At 40.5% G+C, this 20,801-nt stretch overlaps 1 protein-coding gene across 1 annotated transcript in view; it reads left to right on the forward strand.

The window, feature by feature from the left end:
- Positions 1-20,801, forward strand: part of GABRG3 (gamma-aminobutyric acid type A receptor subunit gamma3) — a 774,385-nt gene that overhangs the window by 663,298 nt on the left and 90,286 nt on the right. The window contains exon 6 of the mRNA XM_053582023.1: positions 18,446-18,583. Coding sequence (XP_053437998.1) covers positions 18,446-18,583 — 138 coding nt within the window. The remainder of the gene's footprint in view (positions 1-18,445; positions 18,584-20,801) is intronic.

A 20,801-nucleotide genomic window follows, 5' to 3' on the forward strand; every position in this document is an offset into this window, starting at 1 on the left:
TGAGTACATTGGGTACTTTTTCTTCCATTCTTGAGATACTTTACTAAGAAGAATATGTTCCAGCTCCATCCATGTAAACACGAAAGAGGTAAAGTCTCCATCTTTCTTTAAGGCTGTATAATATTACATGGTGTACATATACCACACTTGTGCACTGCTGGTGGGAATGCAAATTAATACATTCCTTTTGGAAAGAAGTATGGAGAACACTTAGAGATCTAAAAATAGATCTGCCATTCAATCCTGTAATCCCTCTACTGGGCATATACCCAGAAGACCAAAAATCACATCATAACAAAGATATTTGTACCAGAATGTTTATTGCAGCCCAATTCATAATTGCTGAGTCATGGAAGAAGCCCAAGTGCCCATCAATCCACGAATGGAGACTTCTTTTTTTAATGCTTTGATCAACACTGGATTTTTTTTAGGAGTGGGGAGTTGTCTGTATGTTTGTTTGTTGTAAGAGAAACACTCTTGCTGTGTTAGCCATGCTGGTGTGCAGTGGCACCATCATCGCTCACTTCAGCCTACAACACCTGGGCTCAAGGGATCCTCCCACCTCAGCCTTCCCAGGATCTGGGACTAGAGGCACTCACAACCATGCCTGGCTAATTGTTAAAATTTTTTTTAATAGAATTGGAGGTCTTATTATGTTATCCAGGCTGATCTTGAACACCTGTGCTCGAATAATCTTTCTGCCTAGGCCTCCCAGAGTGTGAGCCACTGCACCCAGCCAACACTGGATATCAATGTATACATGTATCAATGAAGTTATACATATATAACTCTTATATCTACCAACTCTTATATCTATCAAGTGCTTCATTTCTCTGGCTTTTGGTGAATCTGACCATCTCCTGCCTGCATGTTGGCCTCTCGCTGCTTCCCAGCCATTTCTCCTCATTCCCTCTTTTCCCTGATCTGTCCTTGTTACACTGTCTTTCTTGTTCTTTCTGAAGCTCACAGATATCCCTATGAGGGAGCCTCCTGTGAGGTCTTAACAGAGAAAATCCCCTGATCATATTCTGTCCTGGGCATGCCCATCACTCCCAATGCCGTGACCTACACACTCTGTCTCTAAGCTTATCACTATGTGTATGTTTGTGGTATCATCTCCCATTGGGTGTAAGCCCAGGCAAGCAAGGATGTTCCTGGGTGTTGTTCCTGCAGCACTTACAATAGTGCTAGAATGAGTATATATATATACACACACACACACACACCCCTCTTACATGGAACCAGAGACCATTATCCTCTGGAATGGAACAACAAACACCGCATAGACTGCAATAACTGAGCTGATCAATGTGCACAGAGAGATGTGAAGGTCATTAGAAACGTAGAACAGGGAAGGTGAAAACCTGGCTGTCAGGTGCAATGAACACTATGCAGGTGATGGGCACACTAAAAGCCCAGGCTTAGGAATTACAAGAGCTATCCACATAACAAAAACATTTCTACCCCCTTAATATTTTGAATTAAAAAGAAAAACCAGCATAGGGTACTGAATAAAATATAAACAAATAGTAAAGCCAACAAATAAACCAAACTCTTGAGTTTGGAAAAGAATTAAATGAAAGAGACAAACCTCACCAAGATTTGATAGAGAAAATTAAATGGTATATCTAAAATTATACAAGAAAGTAGAAATGATACTCTTTCTGAAACTCTGAAAGAAATACGTGAGAAATTTGGAACAATAGATTTGACAGTGAGAAATAGGCACCCTGAATACACATGACATTCTAGCAAACAGTAAATGTCCCACTCAGCCCAAGAGTCAGAAAACACTAAAAGACCAACAGCTTAAAAAATGATTCATAAAGAGTTATTATTTTTAAAAGTATTAAGAAGAAACCAGGCACAAAGTTGAGCATGCTGACTGACTCACTTAAAGAGCAAAAATATGGGAAATTAGTTATAGTGTCAGAAGTTGGAGTGCCTGGGACCTTCCGACAGTTGGCACCACAAACGGGTAGTTAAGGGTAAGAGTCGGGAATATGTTGGTGACCCTTGGAACAAGGGGTGGATGGAGCAGGGATGCGAGGGCCCCTTGGCCTGTGCTGGGTGTCTGTGGGACACAGTTGGGATGAGGAGGTTGGAGGGATTCATAAGAGCAGTCAGTAGGGTTGGGAGCAAAGACTTTGCTCTCCCTTGGAACAAGGTACTTACTGGAGAGGGGCCGTTGAGGTGTTGTGGGGTCTGAAATATCTTATCTCTTGTCTAAGGGATCAGCTGGGTATATGGGCATATTAAATTTTGTAAATCCATCAAACTGAACACTTTTAACACATGTTCATTTCTGTATATACAGTTTACTTGAATAAAAGTTCTTTTTTGTGTGTGTAAATGTATATAGCACATAATAATATAATATTCTTTGCATATTATTTCAAGATCCTAGTCTTGCATGCAATGTAAGAGATGAGGTCTACCCAACTTTCGAGAAACCAGTGTTATTACTCCAGTTAAAACTGTAACATTGGCAGGCGGCACCTGTTGCTCAAAGGAGTAGGGTGCCGGTCCCATATGCTGGAAGTGGCGGGTTCAAACCCAACCTTGGCCAAAAAAAAAACAAAAAAACCCTATAACACTGGGGTATGTTTCATTCTAACATTAACACCTGCTGTCACCTGATATAAGAGGGTTTCAAGTAACCTTTGAGCTAATGTAGTGCCCAGGAGTTCCACGAAGACCACACTGCCAAACAAGCCAAATTTATAGCAGAGCCCTTTTATTGAAGAGCCAGCTGGTGACTGCCTCAGTGTCCCAACATGGGGTTTCTGAGACCAGCCCCAAGAGCTTAAGGAGTCAGGTTTTTAAGGCTTGGTCTGCATTCTGGTTGGCATGAAGGCTGTCCAGGTGAATTGGGGTGGGGGTAGTAAGCAAGCATTGTACAGCAGCAGAATTGTGTGGTTAGTCAGCCATACGTCATACATCTTTGTTTTAATATTTTCCCACACATCTTAGTTCCAGTACTTTTCCTCCATACATTTTGTCTCAGTATTTTCTCCGCCTGGCATTGTTTAAAGGTCAGTCTGGGGACAGTTAGTTTGTTTCCCAGGCCCAGGAGTTAGTCAAGCAAGAAGTTAGTGAGTACTTTCCTATCTATCTTGGGAGTGAACCAGATTACTCCGTTTTGTTGAGGGCTTGCAGCCCAGGAAGTTGTCAGGAGTTAACTGGTATTTTTCTGCTTTAGTCTAGACCTAACACTACCATGTGAAAAGCGTGGCACTGCCATGATCTAGCAGCCAACTAAGCTCACAAAGGTCCTCCCTCAATAATACACTGGCAAACCTAATTCAGCGGTTTATTAAAAACATGGCACAATACAATTCATTTGAATTTTTTCCAGAAATGTGACAATGGAGCAAAATTAGAAACTCTTCCAAAGTAATTTGTTAAATAAACATATTGAAATTTTAAAAATGTGATTCAGTAGCATATTTTGATAAAAGTGCTAAGTATACATTAAAGGAAGAAATACCAGATGCCAGACATATGGCAAGTATCAGGAATGTTGTCTATGTTTCAGTGATATATGAAGGAAATAAAAATAAGCATCATAAATATTGGAAAAGTTATTATTATAATTTTTCCCAGATGATATTATCACATGTCTTCAAAAATAAAGCATGCAACTGAAATCATTACGATTAATATGTTTTGAAGTGGTCTTGATTCAAAATAAATACATAAGGTTTAACAACTTTTATTTGCATTACTAAAATTACTAAATTACTAATAGTAATTTGCATTTATCTGTGTAAAATGTAAATGAAAAATATGTGTTTACATTAGACAAGAAAAAGAAAGCAAAGTAAATTTATACATTCTAAGGCACAAGACATATATGGAAGAAAACTCTGAAAATAGTTTTAGAAAATAGTTTTTGTATTGTAAAACTTAAGCTCCTCAAGAGAATTTTATAGAATATTCATTAGATGCTACAATATCTCTGAGACCTCCTACTCTAAATTGGCCCCAACGGTAAATTCCTCACTGATGCTCCCATAAGCTGCTCCCAAGCCCTGAGACATTTGTGTGACATTTGCATTGGGAAATAACATTTTTCATGGCATCAGGAAACTTGTTATTATACTCTGCAGACGAGAATTTGATCACAATTTTTTTACTAAATCATAAAGAGGTAGATTATGTATACATTAATGCATTTATGGGATACAATGTGCTGATTTCATATACAATTTGGAATGCTTACATCGTACTGGTTAATATATCCTTCACCTCATTTACTTAATTTTGTGTTAAAACATTTATACTCTATACTTAATAGATCCGACATGTACCCTTTTAATATGCACCATAGATGTGATTCCCACCATTCACCCTCCCTCTATCTGACATTCCCCCTCCCCCCTCCTCCTTCATCCTGGGCCACAGTTGTGATCTGTTCTTCATATGAAAGTGTGAGTGATTGTAAATTGGTTTCATAATAATACTGAGTACATTGGATACTTTTTCTTCCATTCTCGAGATACTTTACTAAGTAGGGTATGTTCCAGCTCCATCCATATAAACACTAAAGAGGTAAAGTCTCCATATTATCACAATTAAGAAAGCAGAATTTATTTTTTCTTGCATAGAAATAAAAATGAATTTGGAACAGCTTAATATTCTATCTTTTAAATTAATGTTGTCCTCTTTTCCCTCTGAACATTTCTCAAATGCAGCAGACAAGGAAGCTACCACTTGATTCTCATCATTCAAGACTAATACGACCTTTGTCTGGACAAAAGGCTGTGCAGAGGGTCCTTCTTCTCTGAGCCTGCTGCCTCTTGACCTGTTGTATCCTAAGTTGAAAGTCCAAGGAGGGGAAGCAAGAGGGGTCCCTCAGAGTTAACAGTGGCATAACTTCTGCTCCAAGAGTTTCCCCACCTCCCCCTTAACAGCCAAGGACTGTGGACCCATAAAGTGCTTTTCAGAGAGCCCAGCCCAAAGGGAGTGAACTTTTGGAGACAGTATTTTGAGAAAGGAATGTAATTTTTATCTTTTTAGCCAACATGATTAAAACTATAACAATTACCATGGCCTAGAACACTGGTAAGCATTTTATGTAATATCTTAGCTCAGGCTTTTAATAATAAAAATCCATAGATTGGGAGGCTTAAATAATCAACATGCATTTCTCACAGTTCTAGAAGTTGAAAATCCTATTGTTTGGGCATCAGCAAATCCAGTGTTTGGTAAGGGCTCTTTTCCCGGTCTGTAGAGGGCCACCTCCTGCCTATTCCTCATGTGGGAGAGAGTTTCTCTTCAAATCCCTTGCCCAGCCTACGATGGGATCCCTTGTTCTTTTCTTGCTAATGCGTTTGAGTTCTCTGTGGATTCTGGTTATTAAACCTTTGTCGGAGACATAACCTCCAAATAACTTCTCCCATTCTGAGGGCTGTTTGCTTGATTTACTTACTGTGTTCTTGGCTGTGCAGAAGCTTTTTAGTTTGATCAAGTCCCAGTAGTGTATTTTTGAAGCTGCCTCAATTGCCCTGGGGGTCCTCCTCATAAAATACTCGCCCAGACCGATTTCTTCAAGGGTTTTCCCTACACTCTCTTCTAGTATTTTTATAGTTTCATGTCTTAAGTTTAAATCTTTAATCCAGAGAGAGTCTATCTTAGTTAATGGTGAAAGGTGTGGGTCCAGTTTCAGTCTTCTACAGGTTGCCAGCCAGTTCACCCAGCACCATTTGTTAAATAGGGAATCTTTTCCCCACTGAATGTTTTTAATTGGCTTGTCAAAGATTAAATAACAATAAGTAGCTGGGTTCATCTCTTGGTTCTCTATTCTGTTCCAGACATCTACTTCTCTGTTTTTGTGCCATTACCATGCTGTTTTGATCACTATCAATTTGTAGTATAGTCTGAGGTCTGGTAGCGTAATTTCTCCTGCTTTTCTTTTATTTCTTAGTAATGTCTTGGCTATTTTGAGGTTTTTTCTGATTACATATAAAACAAGTATTGTTTTTTCAAGATCTTTAAAGTATGACAGTGGAGCTTTAATAGGGATTGCGTTGAAATTATATATTGCCCTGTGTAGTATGGACATTTTAACAATGTTGATTCTTCCCAGCCATGAGCATGGTATGTTTTTCCATTTGATAACATTTTCAGCTATTTCTTTTCTTAGAGTTTCATAGTTCTCTTTATAGAGATCTTTCACGTCCTTTGTTAGATAAATTCCCAAATATTTCATCTTTGGCACTACTGTGAATGGGATAGTCCTTAACTGTTTTTTCAACTTGACTATTGTTGGTATATATAAAGGCTACCGATTTATGAATGTTGATTTTGTAACCTGAGATGCTGCTGTATTCCTTAATCACTTCTAAGAGTTTTGTAGTAGAGTCCCTAGTGTTTTCCAGATATACTATCATATCTTCTGCGAAGAGCGAAAGTTTGATCTCTTCTGACCCTATATGGATACCCTTGATCGCCTTTTCTTCCCTAATTGTGGTGGCTAAAACTTCCATTACAATGTTAAAAAGCAATGGAGACAATGGGCAGCCTTGTCTGGTTCCTGATCTAAGTGGAAATGATTCCAATTTAACTCCATTCGATATGATATTGGTTGTGGGTTGGCTGCAGATGGTCTCTATCAGTTTAAGAAATGTCCCTTCTATACCGATTTTCTTAAGTGTTTTGATCATGAAGAGATGCTGGATATTATCAAAAGCTTTTTCTGCATCGATTGAGAGAATCATATGGTCTTTGTTTTTTAATTTGTTTATGTGCTGGATTACATTTATAGATTTACTTATATTGAACCAGCCTTGAGACCCTGGGGTAAAGCCGACTTGGTCATGATGTATAATTGTTAATGGTGAACGGTGTGGGTTTGATAATTGTTTGATGTGTTACTGGATTCTGTTTGTTAGGATCTTGTTGAATATTTTTGCATCTATATTCATTAGTGATATCGGTCTATAATTTTCTTTTCTTGTTGGGTCTTTTCCTGGTTTGGGGATCAGGGTGATGTTTGCTTCACAGAACGCGTTGGGTAGTCTTCCTTCTTTTTCTACATTTTGGAACAGGTTGAGTAATATAGGTACTAATTCCTCTTTAAAGGTTTGGTAGAATTCTGAAATCTGGTCCCTGGGCTTTTCTTTCTAGGAAGGTTTTGTATGGTTGATGCTATTTCAGAACTTGATATGGGCCTGTTCAACATTTCCACTTGATTCTGGCTAATTCTTGGAAGGTGACGTGCTTCCAAGTATCGGTCAATTTCCTTCAGATTTTCATATTTCTGAGAGTAAAGTTTCTTGTAATATTCATTAAGGATTTTTTGGATTGGATTTCTGAGGAGTCTGTTGTCATTTCGTTTTTGTTGTTTCTGATTGATGAGATTAAAGATTTCACTCTTTTTTTCCTGATTAGGTTGGCCAAAGGTTTATGTATTTTATTGACCTTTTTGACAAACCAGCTTTTTGATTTATTGATCTGTTGTATTATTCTTTTGTTTTCAATTTCATTTAATTCTGCTCTAATTTTGGTTATTTCTTTTCTTCTACTGGGTTTGGGGTTGGAATGTTCTTCCTTTTCCAGTTGCTTGACATGTCCCATTAAGTTGTTAACTTCCTCTCTTTCCGTTCTCTTGAGGAAGGCTTGCAGTGCTATAAATTTCCCTCTTAGAACTCCCTTTGCGGTGTCCCAGAGGTTCTGATAGTTCATGTCTTCATTGTCATTTTGTTCCAAAAAATTGGCAATTTCTTTCTTAATCTCATCTCTGACCCAGCTATCATTCAGCATAAGGTTATTTAACTTCCATGTTTTTGTATGAGTATGCAGATTCCTGTTGTTACTCAGCTGAAGTTTTATTACATGGTGGTCCGAGAAGATGCATGGAATAATTTCTATTTCTTTAAATTTACTGTGGTTAGACTTGTGACTTAAGATGTTATCAATTTTGGAGTAAGTTCCGTGGGCTGATGAGAAGTATATGTATTCAGTTTTGTTGGGATGAAATGTTCTATAGATGTCTGCTAAATCCAAATATTGGATGGTTAGGTTTAAATCTAAGATTACTTTGCTCAGCTTCTTGTTGGAGGATTGATCCAACACTGCCAAAGCAGTGTTGAATTTTCCGACTATTATGGAGCTGGAGGAAATCAAGTTGCTCATGTCTGTTAGAGTTTCTCTTATAAATTGAGGTGCATTCTGGTTGGGTGCATAGATATTAATAATTGAGATCTCATCATATTGAGTATTACCCTTAACAAATATGAAGTGACCATTCTTGTCCTTCCTTACTTTTGTTGGTAAAGCCTATTGTATCTGCAAATAAAATGGCAACAACTGCTTTTTTCTGATTACCATTTGCCTGAAATATGGATGACCATCCTTTCACCCTGAGTCTGTATTTGTCTTTTAAGTTAAGATGTGACTCTTGTATGCAACAAATATCTGGCCTGAGTTTTTGTATCCAGTCAGCTAACCTATGCCTCTTTAGAGGACAGTTTAAGCCGTTCACATTAATGGAGAATATTGAGAAGTCTGGTGAAATTTTGGGTATCGAGTTTTTCAGAAGTCCAGTGGACATTTTTAATCCTTTCACCAGTGTGGAAATTGGAGTTTGATCCGAAGTTTCTGAGTGACGTTACTTTTGTGGTATAGGATTGGGTTGGTCAGTATGGAGGATAGGTCTGAGAATATCCTGAAGAACTGGTTTGGTTATGGCAAATTTCTTCAACACATGAATGTCATAAAAGTATTTAATTTCTCCATCATAAATGAAACTCAGTTTAGTTGGATACAAGATCCAGGGTTGAAAGTTATTTTGCTTTAGGAGATTAAAAGTCGATGACCACCCTCTTCTGGCTTGAAAAGTTTCAGCAGAGAGATCTACAGTCATTCTAATATTCTTCCCTTTGAAGGTAATGGTTTTCTTTCTCCTGGTAGCTTTGAGAATTTTCTCTTTCATATTAACTTTAGTGAGGTTAATTATGATATGCCTGGGGGATGTCTTATTGGGATTGAGTCATGCTGGGGTTCTGAAGCTGCATGCTATCTGAATTTCAGAATCTCTAGGCATGTCTGGAAAATTCTCTTTCAAATTTCATGCAGAAGGGCCTCTGTGCCCAGAGAGGCCACTTTGTCAGTTTCAGGAACTCCAATGATTCGGATATTTCCCATCTTCTTATTATCCCAGAGCTCTCTGAGAGAATGATCCATTTTTGCTCTCCATTTCTCTTCCTCTTTGAGAGTTTGGGAGCGTTCAAAGGCTTTATCTTCAATGTCAGAAATCCTTTCTTCTGCTTGCTCTATTCTGTTACTGAGGGATTCTACTGTATTTTTCGTATCTTTGAGGGCTGCTAATTCTTGCTTCAGTTTGTCTAAGTCTTTGGTGGTTTTGTCTTTAAATTCATTAAATTCTTGAGACAATTTTGAATTTCTCCTCGATTTCCTAATTCCACTTTATTAATCTTGTCTGCAATCCAAATTCTGAATTCAATTTCTGACATCTCAGCCAGTTGTTTATGAATGGGATCTTCAATTACATCTGCCATATCTTTCCTTGGGGGGTTGATCTATTCTGGTTATTCATGTTACCAGAGCTTTTCCGCTGATTCTGCCCCATGGTTGTTTTATTCCCTTTGATTTTTTTCCCCTGGGGCTTTGTTGAGGGCCTGTACAGTGTTGTGGCCTGAGAAACTGGGGCCCCATCTGGTGTGGTGTGGCTAAGTGATTGTGTCTTATTTTCAGCTGGTTTCTGTTCCACCCTAGTGAAACAGATACTCTGGATTGAAGTCTCAGCTGTGGAGAAATACCAGCAATTAAGTCACCCCGCCCCCCCAGGCAAACAATTGGAAAAGGAAAATCAAACCTTCATACCACCATGAACCCAGGGCACCACCGGATTTGTCCTCAGGCGATTGGTTCAGTTCAAAAGGTCTAAATCAATTGTCTCAGTCTGCACCTGTCTCGGGTGAGAGAATTTAAGAGGTCTCTGGGAACTGGATCACAGGGGTCTGGTGACTACTCTGGTGTGGCTTGCTCTAGTGCTGCATGGAGTCAGGAGGAGCCACCCAGCCAATAGATCAGTCTGGGAAGGTTGATGCCTCCTTCCCCACCTGCACCACTGTCACACCCAGTCCCTGATAGCCCTGCAGTTGGCTCACCCAGTTGCCTGTAGTGAACCAGTGCTCCAGGAATTTGCACCTGCCTGAATCACAAGGAATTCTGCCAGGCCGTTGTGCTCTGCTTCTCCCTAGCAGGAGGAGGTGAGGCCTGACAACCTCGGGCACTTGATGAAGGTTGGGGGGTTTTCACTCAGGTCCAGTCTCGCCCCTGATTAATGTTACTGACAGAACAGAACAGAACAACTTTGTGGTTCCCTTGCAGAAGAGAAGCTGAATTGAGTTCCCAATCAGCTTGTCTTTGCTCTTGTATTGTCTATAGGCTGACAATCCCCTGAGGGCCAGGTGCGTCTTAGGTTCAGTAAAGCGGACCTCTTTGTCAGCCCCGCCCTGGGAGTTTCCCTGGTTTGCAAGTTGGTGTTGCCTCAGGCAAATCCTATACTCACAGTCTCTGGTTGCCAAGGGAGACAGGGGGTGTGGCTTCAGAATATTCGGTAGTGAGCCTTATTGCTAGCCGAAGAGGGCTGCTGTTTTATGCCTCAGGGAACCGCTGTTCCGGTGCAGCTCCCTTCGAGCCAACCATCCTCTCTCCGCTCCCACGCCCCAGAGTCTGCACCGACCGGCTGCAGCCCCGGCACTGTCTACACCCCTCGAGCAATCGCCCAAGAGTCTGGACTCCTGGGGACAGGCCTCCAGCCCTTTCAGCAAGAGCAGAGGGGAACGCTGGCAGCCCAGGGTTGTGGGCAGAGAACACACACAGTTTTACACAGTTTTATGCCTGGCCATATTGTCGCCAAAAGACGGCTGTCACACTGTGCCTCAGGGAACCGCAGATCCAATGCGGTCCCCTCTCCGCCAACTGTCCTCTCCTCACTCCCATGCCCCAGAGCCGGCACCGACCAGCTGCAGTCCAGGCACCATCCACCCCCCTGGAGAAATCACCCAAGACTCTGAACTCCTGGGGACTGGCCTCCAGACCTCAATGTGAGTGGAGAGGAACGCTGGGAGCTCAAAATTCCAGGTAGAGACTATATACAGTTTTATACAGTTTTATGCCTGGCAGGAGGACGCTGTGGCAACCTAGTAGGGGAGGTAGGTCCAGTTTTTAGAGGGTCTCTCCCATGGAGTGTAGTGGGAGGACCTTTGAACTCTGCCCGATTGTTTGTGGGGTACTCTGAGCTGTTCTCATGAGGGAGGGGACTCCCGTCCGCTTGGTGATGGATTTTGTACCTTTTGTTTATATCCTTGTGGTTGCAGCTCGCCTCAGCAGGGTTGATGTGCGTTCTTCAACCTTCTCTCTTAGTGCAGCTCAAATCCACCAGGTTACTTGCTGAATTTTTGTCCTTTAACTCTCCTCTGGATGGGAGCCTCTGTGGAAAGCTGGCTTCAGTCAGCCATCTTGTCTCCTCCCCCTAGACTTGAGTTTTAATGTTTAATAGATACAGGGACACAAAACCATGTGTGCTAGCTACTCAGCGTCACCTTCTTGCTATTCTGGCTTCATATCATGGCCTCTCATATTTGCTAAAAAATACTTTAAAATAAATGTTGCATTATAGAGATTTTCCTGTAAAAAAAAAAAAAAGTAGTCTCCCCTAATCTGCTTTTTCACTTTCTGCAGTTTCAGTTACCCTAAGTTAACCTTGGTCCAAAAATATTAAATGGAAATTTCTGGTAATAAGCAATTACCAATTTATAAGCTTTAAATTGCATGCTAATCTGGGCAGCATGATGAAATTTTGCACCATCCTGCTCCATCCTGCCCCGTCCAGCCCAGGACTTGAATCACCCCTTTGTCCGCAGAGTATCCGTGGTGTTCATACTACCCACCTGTGAGTCTCGTAGCCGTTGTGGTTATCAGATTGCCTGTTTTGGTCCATGCTGCTTATATTCAAATAACCCATATTTGACCAAACAATGGATGCCAGGCTCTAAAGTAGTGATGCTGGGAATTTGGATCTGCTGAAGAGAAACCATAAAGTGATTTTTTTAAGTGAAAACATCAATGTTCTCCACTTGGGAAAGAAAAAGAATTGTATGCTGAGGTTGCTAAGATCTATAGTAAGAACAATTCTACTGGCAGAACTGTGTAGAATGAGAAAGAAATTCATACTATTTTTGCTGTCATATCTCACACTGCAAGGTTATGGCAATAGTGAGTAATAAATGCTGAGTTAGGATGGGAAAAGCATTAAATATGTGAGTGGAAGACATGAATAGAAATGTGGTCTGATATTTTATTTTTTTATTAAAAAAAAGAATATAAGGGACATATGATGAAAATGTTAACCACCTTCATGTTTACGTGTATCAAGAGTATGAGCAAAATTAATTTTCTTTATGTTTTCCTGAATTTTTCTAAATGTTCCATAATGAGCACATATTACCTTATCAGAAAAATAAGTAAATTACTATGAGGAAATACGTGCTTGAATGAAAAGCATTAGTTCAGCTATCAAAATTATGTACAGAAGAATGCTTAACGAGTATCAAATATGTTCTTCCCATATTCACAAATAAAAGAAGTTATCAAACAGATGCATAATATGGGCATTTTTTTAATAAAAAAAGAATACATGCATAAAAGTGTTTTTCAGGAATAAACATAGTGTAAGAAATTCTTTTTGAATAAAAAGACTGATTTTGAAAAAAATAAAAATAAAAAAAGAAATGTGATCTGAGTGATAGCAGTTGTGTTCCGTACTGTGCACGGTTGTAGGGATTCACCGGGGGCCTTGAAATGCACCCCTTGTAGATATAGGGGGATTATTTTGTCCCCCTCATAGATATGTGCCATGTGCCTCTATTAATACAACATCATTATTGCACAAAGTTAATATGGTCCCTTAGTATCGTAGAACTCAAAACACATCCACAGTTTCTGCAGTTGGCATTGCTACACGTGGCTTGTTTGAATCAGTATTGAAGTCTATGCATTGCATTTGGCTGATATTTCTCTTATGTCTGTTCCCTTAAATTTATTTGGGCAGACGCTGAGCCCTTTTGGCTACTGAGTTTCCTGCCTCTGGGATTAGGCTGATGGCATGATGTCATGTGAGGTGCCAGCTGGTGGTTAAACCTGAACCTTGTTGACGTTGTAGGTAGTGCTGTGTAGTTCCTACTGCCTCACAGCAGAAGGAACAAATCTTACTGGGCTGCCTTAGCAAAGTCGGGGCAGATGGTGCAGGGGAGGGTCAGCCTTGCTCTGGCGCTGCTGTTCCCATAGAGTCTGAAACATGGCTGTATCTTCATTACACCATTTCCTCCATTTGTCAGTGGTTTGTTTATTTTAAAAGTTTCCACATCAATGTTTATTTAGCCTTATATTCAGCACATAGAGGAAAGATAGGGAGAATGCATAACTCTTTCCCTTTATCTATCAAATCTCCACACAATTTGCTGGAGCATAGGACCTTCCGGTCTTTTCTGTTATTAGGAGCAAAGTTGTGTGTCTTTTTGTTTTATCATTTTATGGGCCATTTTAATTTCTTCCTCTGTTAACTGTGGGGAAAAAAATCATTTTTCTATTGGTTGTTTTGGTCTTGTTCTTCTTGTAAGTTTATCAGTACAATTATGTTTCTGTGATATACTGACTATATTTTCTCTAACTTGTTATTTGTCTTTTACTTTCCCTATGGGATTTTTTTTTCCAGGTTGCTTTTTACATCTTTTTTTATGTTGACAATTTTATAAGTACATTTTTTTATTGATACTTCCTTCCGGATTTGGAGTCACTGTTAGCAGAGTTTTTTGAAAGACAAAGTTATAAAGGAATTAATTCACTAAGTCAGGTCGTTGCCTTCATCATAAGCTACCAAGAAAACTGGTGTCTATCCCCCCCACATTTGACCAGCCGTGCTGACACACAACTGGTGCTTAGCATAGGGTTTGTATCATAGTAACTCAAGGAAAGCTAACTACCCTACCTCCCCCACCATTGTACTTCTGGCCATTCTTGCTAGATTATCTTACAAATAAAATTCATAATCAATTCTGGAAAGAGAAATAAAAGCTAATGTCTTCTTACTGAGATCATACTAAGTTTACAATTAAACGAGGGTGAATCAGCACCGATATGTTGTCTCGTCTCTTCTATGCACAAACGCTATTTAATCTGCTGCTGCCTGGGTCCAATGCATGGACTTCCTCTGACAGGATTTTCATATTTTTTAAGTGTATATGCCTGGGTATTTTATGAAAATTTTTATGATTATTTGTATTAATTTTTCTATTCTTTTTTTGTCTTCTGGATACTTAAACACAACTTTGTTTCTAATTTGTTTTTTTTTGTTTGTTTGTTTTTCAAGTTCTTAAATTAAAAGTTGACTTTATTTTCAAAGATTTTATATGCATGCTATTTTCAAAAATTCTTCCAGGTAGACATAACATTTATAATCTGAAAAAAAGTAATCAGCAAGTTTTATAAAGAACATTTCTCAGTGTAAAATAATGTACACAGAATAGCATTCCCATCAGCTCCACCCCAGGACTGAGCTAGTGTTTTGCAGACACAGTTCCCTTGCTGAAGTGGGGCACAGCGGGGAGTCTTCACCCCTCACTGGTGCTGAAATCAGTGGGTCCAGTTCTTATGCTGGCAGAAAAATAGGTTAGTTGTTTTGCTTCACCCAATGAGAAGCAGTAATTTTTTTCTCTTCAGTTCCATCCTTCCAAGTCCCCAAATAGAGTGAAGTACTCAGACGCATATTTCATTTTCCCAGCAATACTAGTTTGTTTAATACAACTTCACAGGCCTCAGATGGAACAGACACAGTCCACAGCTGCAACTCCACCAACCACCTGCAGCTCCAGCCCCACCTGCTTTTTCAGTTTTTCTGTTTGCCTCCTCAAAGCCCCAGATCTCAGCCTGTTGGCAGGTTGCTTTGAATTGATAGCATGATTAAAGAAAACAAGGGAATTTCTGAAATACATATTCCGTGCACACTAGCCTAGACAGTTGAGCAGAAATGGTTTTATTGGATCCGCAGTCCCCAGGTCTACAAGGACTGCAGGAAACTCTGGACCCCTCACCTGCTGCTGTGCACACAGGCAGACCTGGGGGCTCCTCTCCCTCTATTCTCTCTCAAAGCTCACTCCCTGGACTGTCTGATTCAGAATCACAGAAAGCTCTGTAAAAGGCAGGTTTCAGGCCTAGTAATAAGAATTACTAGGGGTGGAGGCCTGGGAATTAGGTTTTTCACAAACTTGCCTGGCAGTTCCTAAGAAAGCAGATTTTTAAAAACTGCGGCTTCACTCTCTGTTTTCTAATCTCTCCTCTTCCGTTTGTTTCTAATTTGTATGCCTCCAATTATTTTAGCTATTTTACTAGAATTAAGTATTATATTGAATATAATGATAAATGATACTGCTTTCCATTTTAAAAGATAAAAGAAGTCTTTAATGTTTTCCTATTAGGTTATCAGATTTGGAAACAATACATTCTCATTCTCTCTCGCACTTCCTCTCCATCCCGTCTCTCTCTCTCTCCCTATATATATGTGTGTGTGTGTGTGTGTGTGTGTATATATATATATAGTGTATATATGTAGATAAATGTACTCATAAAATTGTCAACATAATATAACAGAGTTTATGGAGGAGTGTGTGGGATTTGAGGGTATATGGGAAATCTGTGCCCTCCATTCACTTTCGCTGTGAATATAGGGCGGCGCCCGTATCTCAGTGGGTAGGGCACCAGCCACATACACCAAGGCTGGTGGATTTGAGCCTGCCCGGGCTGGCTAAAAACAATGACAACTGCAATAACAACAACAACAAAATAGCCGGGTGTTGTGGTGGGCACCTATAATCCCAGCTACTTGGGAGGCTGAGGCAAGAGAATTGCTTGAGCCCAAGAGTTGGAGGTTGCTGTGAGTTGTGACAACACGGCACTCTACCCAGGGCGACAGGTTGAGACTCTCTCAAAAATAAATAAATAAATAAATAAATAAGTTAACTTTGTCATAAAGGAAAGAAATTCTGAAGGTGGCTATTGGTAACCACTGCACACCAATGTGAATGTACTTTATGCCACCAAACTACATACTTAAAAATTGCTAACGTGTTAAATTTCATGTTATGTATTATGTTACCACAAGTAAAAAAAAAAAAAAATTCTAATTGCTTCAAAAAAGAGACACAGAATGGGAAAAATTATTTGTAAACATCTGATAAAGGGTTTGTACCAAAAATAGACATAAAAACTCTTAAAGACTCAGCAACATAAGAACAACCTATTTAAAAAATTAACAAAAGATCTGACCAAAGAAGACACACAGATTGCCAGTAAAAGCAGGAAAACACATGTGCTTAATCTCACCAGTCGTGAGGGAAATGCAAATTAAAACACCTGGATGTCAATTCAGCCCCACTACAATTGTTACAGTATAAGGACCGATGCTAACAAGTGTCTGGGAGGATATGGAGACGTTGAAGCCCACATACACGGTAGGAGCTAAAGACACGGCCACTTTGGAAAACAGTCTGGCAGTTCCTCAAAATGTTGAACATAGAGTTACCTTGACTCTCTAATTCCACTCCTCTGTATATACTCCCCCCAAACTGAAAACCTATCTGGATGAAAATCTCGTACACAAATGCTCATAATATTGAATAAGTGGACTCAACCAAAATGTTTATCAGCTGATGAGTGGAGAGAGGCAAGGTCGGGTACTGTGGCTGTGCCAGGAAGTGCTGTTAGCAGCCAGCGGGAAGGGAGTGCTGACGCCCGCGACCATAGGAGGTGGCGTGCTGTACAATTATGTTTACAGGCCCTGTCAAGAACAGGGCAGTTTGTGGATGCAGAAAATATATTACTGGTTGTCTAGGACTTGGTGAGAGAGGTGGGGGGCATCGGGAGGAGAATGTCGTTTGGGGGTGATGAAACATTCCAAAGTTAGATTATGGTGATGGTTGCATCACTCTGAGAATTTCCTAAAAACCACTGAACTGTGCACACTAACTGTGAATTTATGTTTATGAATTATATCTGAATGGAGTTATTCTTAAAAACAAAGCTAAAAAGGAAGAATTGCCAGGTAGAGTATCTCTTCTTATCACGACATGGGGATGGGAAGAAGTGGGATAGTGGCTGATGGCCAAGTAACATGTTTGATCACTTCATGTTTGACTGAACAGAGGTGTGCCTGCGTTCTGATTTTAATTTTGGTCTTTGCATGGAGTGGCCAAGCCAGCAATGTCATGCAGAAAGGGGGGTTGGTCAAGAAAGTGGATTGTCTTAAAGAGTTTTGCGAACTGATCTAAACATTTCATCAGCAATTTTCAACCATTAATAAATATGTTGCATAAATAGGTGTGCAGCAGAGCAGAGCTCTTTGTACTCAGGATAATTCATTAAGGTAGGACATACATTTCTTCCAGAGTCGTGCCATTGGCACCTAGATGAATCTATGGCAAGCTAATCATGCTAATGCTGTTGTGTGCTGGGTGACAGCATGGGACCTAGGCCCGCCCTGCAGGGCAGACACAGCTGCAGAGGCTGCAGATAGGACAGTGCAAAGAGAGCAGGTGGTCAGGGACCGCCAGCAGCAAGGGACCCATGCTGTCCAGGCAGGGGTCACAGGTGGGGACCCAGCAGTACAACCAGCAGGGAGCGGCATCTGCCCAGGATCTTGGCACAGGCTCAGGGAGCCACACAGCCCCAGTGACAGTGCCAGAGGGGAGGGCAGGGCACCTGCTCACAAGGCCCCCACTTTAGGCAGGAGGTCAGTGAGGCAACAGAAGCACCAGGATCCTGCTTCCTAAAATAACAACCTGGGGAGGGTTTGATTCACCCTTAAAAAGGACACAGCTCACCCTACTGTCAGAGGAGCAGGACTAAGATCCACTGATTTATGGAATCCTGGAGAGACTAAGAAATTCTGGGGAAGGGTGGAAAGTGTGATGAGTGTGAGCCCCGTAGTTAGACTTGTTTGGAAAAGGGTGGGTGTCCTGCGCCAGTGAGATACTGAAGGTTGAGTGCAAGGTGGCTCCCCAAGGCTCTGCCGCTCAATCAGTGGCCCGGCCTGGGGCTGGGGAGCGCCCAGGGCTTTGGAGCACTGGGAAGGGGGTGGGGAGCAGGGAGCACCCTGGGCTGGGGAATACCTGGGGCCAGTGGAGCACCTAAGGCCCTGGATCACGTGGGGCAGTGGAACACCTGAGCCTGAGGAGTACATTGGGCTGGGTAGCACCTGGCTGATCGGGAAGCAGAGTCACTGCCTCTTCATTTTTAGAGTCTCTGTGTCTCTGAGGAAAATTTAGAGAACAAATGTGCCTAAAATTTTAACCCCTATGAATTGGTCAGAATTATTGCTACTTTTCATGTTCATGTGCTAACGTTTGCTCTGTCTTTTTAGATGGCTATCCCAAAGAAGAAATGATTTATAGATGGAGAAAAAATTCCGTGGAGGCAGCTGACCAGAAATCGTGGCGGCTTTATCAGTTTGACTTCATGGGCCTGAGAAACACCACAGAAATCGTGACAACGTCTGCAGGTAGGAATCAACTCAAAACATACAGCTCTCAGAAAAACACACATGTATGCACACACACACAAACACACACAAGATTTGACTTTTTTCCCCTGAGGCTTAAGGCTCTGTGTAATCCTATCCTAAATGTGGATTTTTTTTCTATCATCTGTCTTTAACTAATTGTAACAGGGCAGCCATAATGCCTAAGTGATATTTATGACAAAATCACTGATGCAAAGTGAACTTACTTTTTTAAGTGTTTTAATTGGGATAAGAAAAGGGGGATTAGTATTGATTCGTATTTTTGACTCAAGACCATGTTTACATTATGTCTATAAACCTAACTACCCTGTTTCCCCGAAAATAAGACCTACTTACAGGAAAGATAAGACGTCCCCTGAAAATAAGACCTAGCACATCGTTGGGAGCACACCTTAAAATAAGACACTGTTTTATTTTCGGGGAAACAGGGTAGGACTACTCACTGCTGACCATATTTATAAAAACCAATTTTATGGATGGTGAGAGTTCTCCACATATTTCCACACACATAAGAAGGATTGAGTATTACTGGGAATTCACAAATAAAAGAGGCTGGTGTGAAATGTCTTTTGAGTTTCAATTTCTAGCTTCTTCCTTTCCCTTATTGTAAACTATATTAAACTTTGAGTTTCATTGTGGGTAGATTGAGCATGATAATTACCTAACAATGTGATTGTATTAAGTGATCATCATTATTTGCACATTATTAGATGAGGAGAGACATTTTGCTTACTAATGTATTTGAGCATGTTTTTGATTTGCTTCTGGTCTGATGCTGTTGTTATTTTTGGTTTTGGTATTTAATTTTCCTATGTTCCACTATTTTACTAATGATTTTTTTTTTTTTGGCAGGTTGTGGGATACAGATGGGGGCTAGATTTCTACTAATCTTATTATTTGTTAATATGAATAACTTGTTGGCTCTTAAAATTCCATGATAATTTGTCTTACTGGTGATGAGATTAAGTAAGATGTTAACTTTGATGCTTGGTGCCTGTAGCTCAGCGGCTAGAGCACCAGCCACGTACACCAGAGCTGGCGGGCTCAAACCTGCCTGGGCCTGCCAAACAACAATGACAACTACAACCAAAAAATAGCTGGGCATTGTGGCTGGCAAATTGTAGTCCCCAGGGAGGGGAGGCTGAGGCAAGAGAATTGCCTAAGCCCAAGAGTTAGAGGTTGCTGTGAGCTGTGATGCCATGGCACTCTACCAAGGGTGATAAAGTGAGACTCTTGTCTCTAAAAACAAACAAACAAAAAAGTTAACTTTGATAATTAATGGCAAATGTGTTTAAACAATGGTCTGAATTCTTGGTAGAATTTTAATAGTGATCTATTTACACATAAGAAAAGTCCTGGGAAAGCTGGGGAGAAAGAGAAAAGATTCCCTCTGAGTGCTGTTGGTGGTAAAGTTGAGAAATGGGATCTGTGTTTAAATATTAAACAGTGATAAGGTTAAAAGAATGGAAGACTATAATTTATTTAAGTGAACCTTGGAGGCAGGGTGATGAGGAATATTTGGGGGAGGCTTGTTGCCGGTCAGGAGTCATCTACTTAAATGATCAAATTCCACCCTCTGCGAGGCTGGGTTTATCCAGCCACATCCACCATCAGCTCTGCTGTCAACAGTTGACATGGTTTGATGAATACCATGAAACCACTGCTTGCTAAAAGTGATTGGCGTTTTCACAGTGTCCCTGGGTTCTGCTGGTGTTACACAGGATTTGTCAGATAAATGCCTTTTTATATATATATATATATACACACATGTTATTCCTTGTTTTTAATCTCCTAACTCAGAATTATGCTGATGGCAGTAACACATTCTTACCTAGTCCTTTTCTTACAAGATTAAAGCATCTGAAGCACTATGAACGTGCAGTGGGTTCTCACAAATCACAGAAAATTTTGAAGAGGATGGATGTGATCATTCCATGTTTTTAAGCCTATGTAAATAATTCTACCAGAGAGCTCTGTTTCCAATTGAGATCACGTTGATAGGAATTGGGGGTTAGGACCATAACATCCTTGAGTGAACAGTTTGACCCATGAAGTAATGCAGACAGCCCAGCATCCTGCAGAGAGTATCATCTCAGCCATGCTGGGAAGTGAGACTTGCTCTTTGAAATGGATCCTTGCTGTCATTGCCTCCTCCCACCCCAAGCAGACCACACACATTCCCCATGGAGAGAGCTGG

The sequence above is a fragment of the Nycticebus coucang genome, chromosome 2 (genome assembly GCF_027406575.1).
Source record: "Nycticebus coucang isolate mNycCou1 chromosome 2, mNycCou1.pri, whole genome shotgun sequence".
NCBI classification, from domain to species: domain Eukaryota; kingdom Metazoa; phylum Chordata; class Mammalia; order Primates; family Lorisidae; genus Nycticebus; species Nycticebus coucang.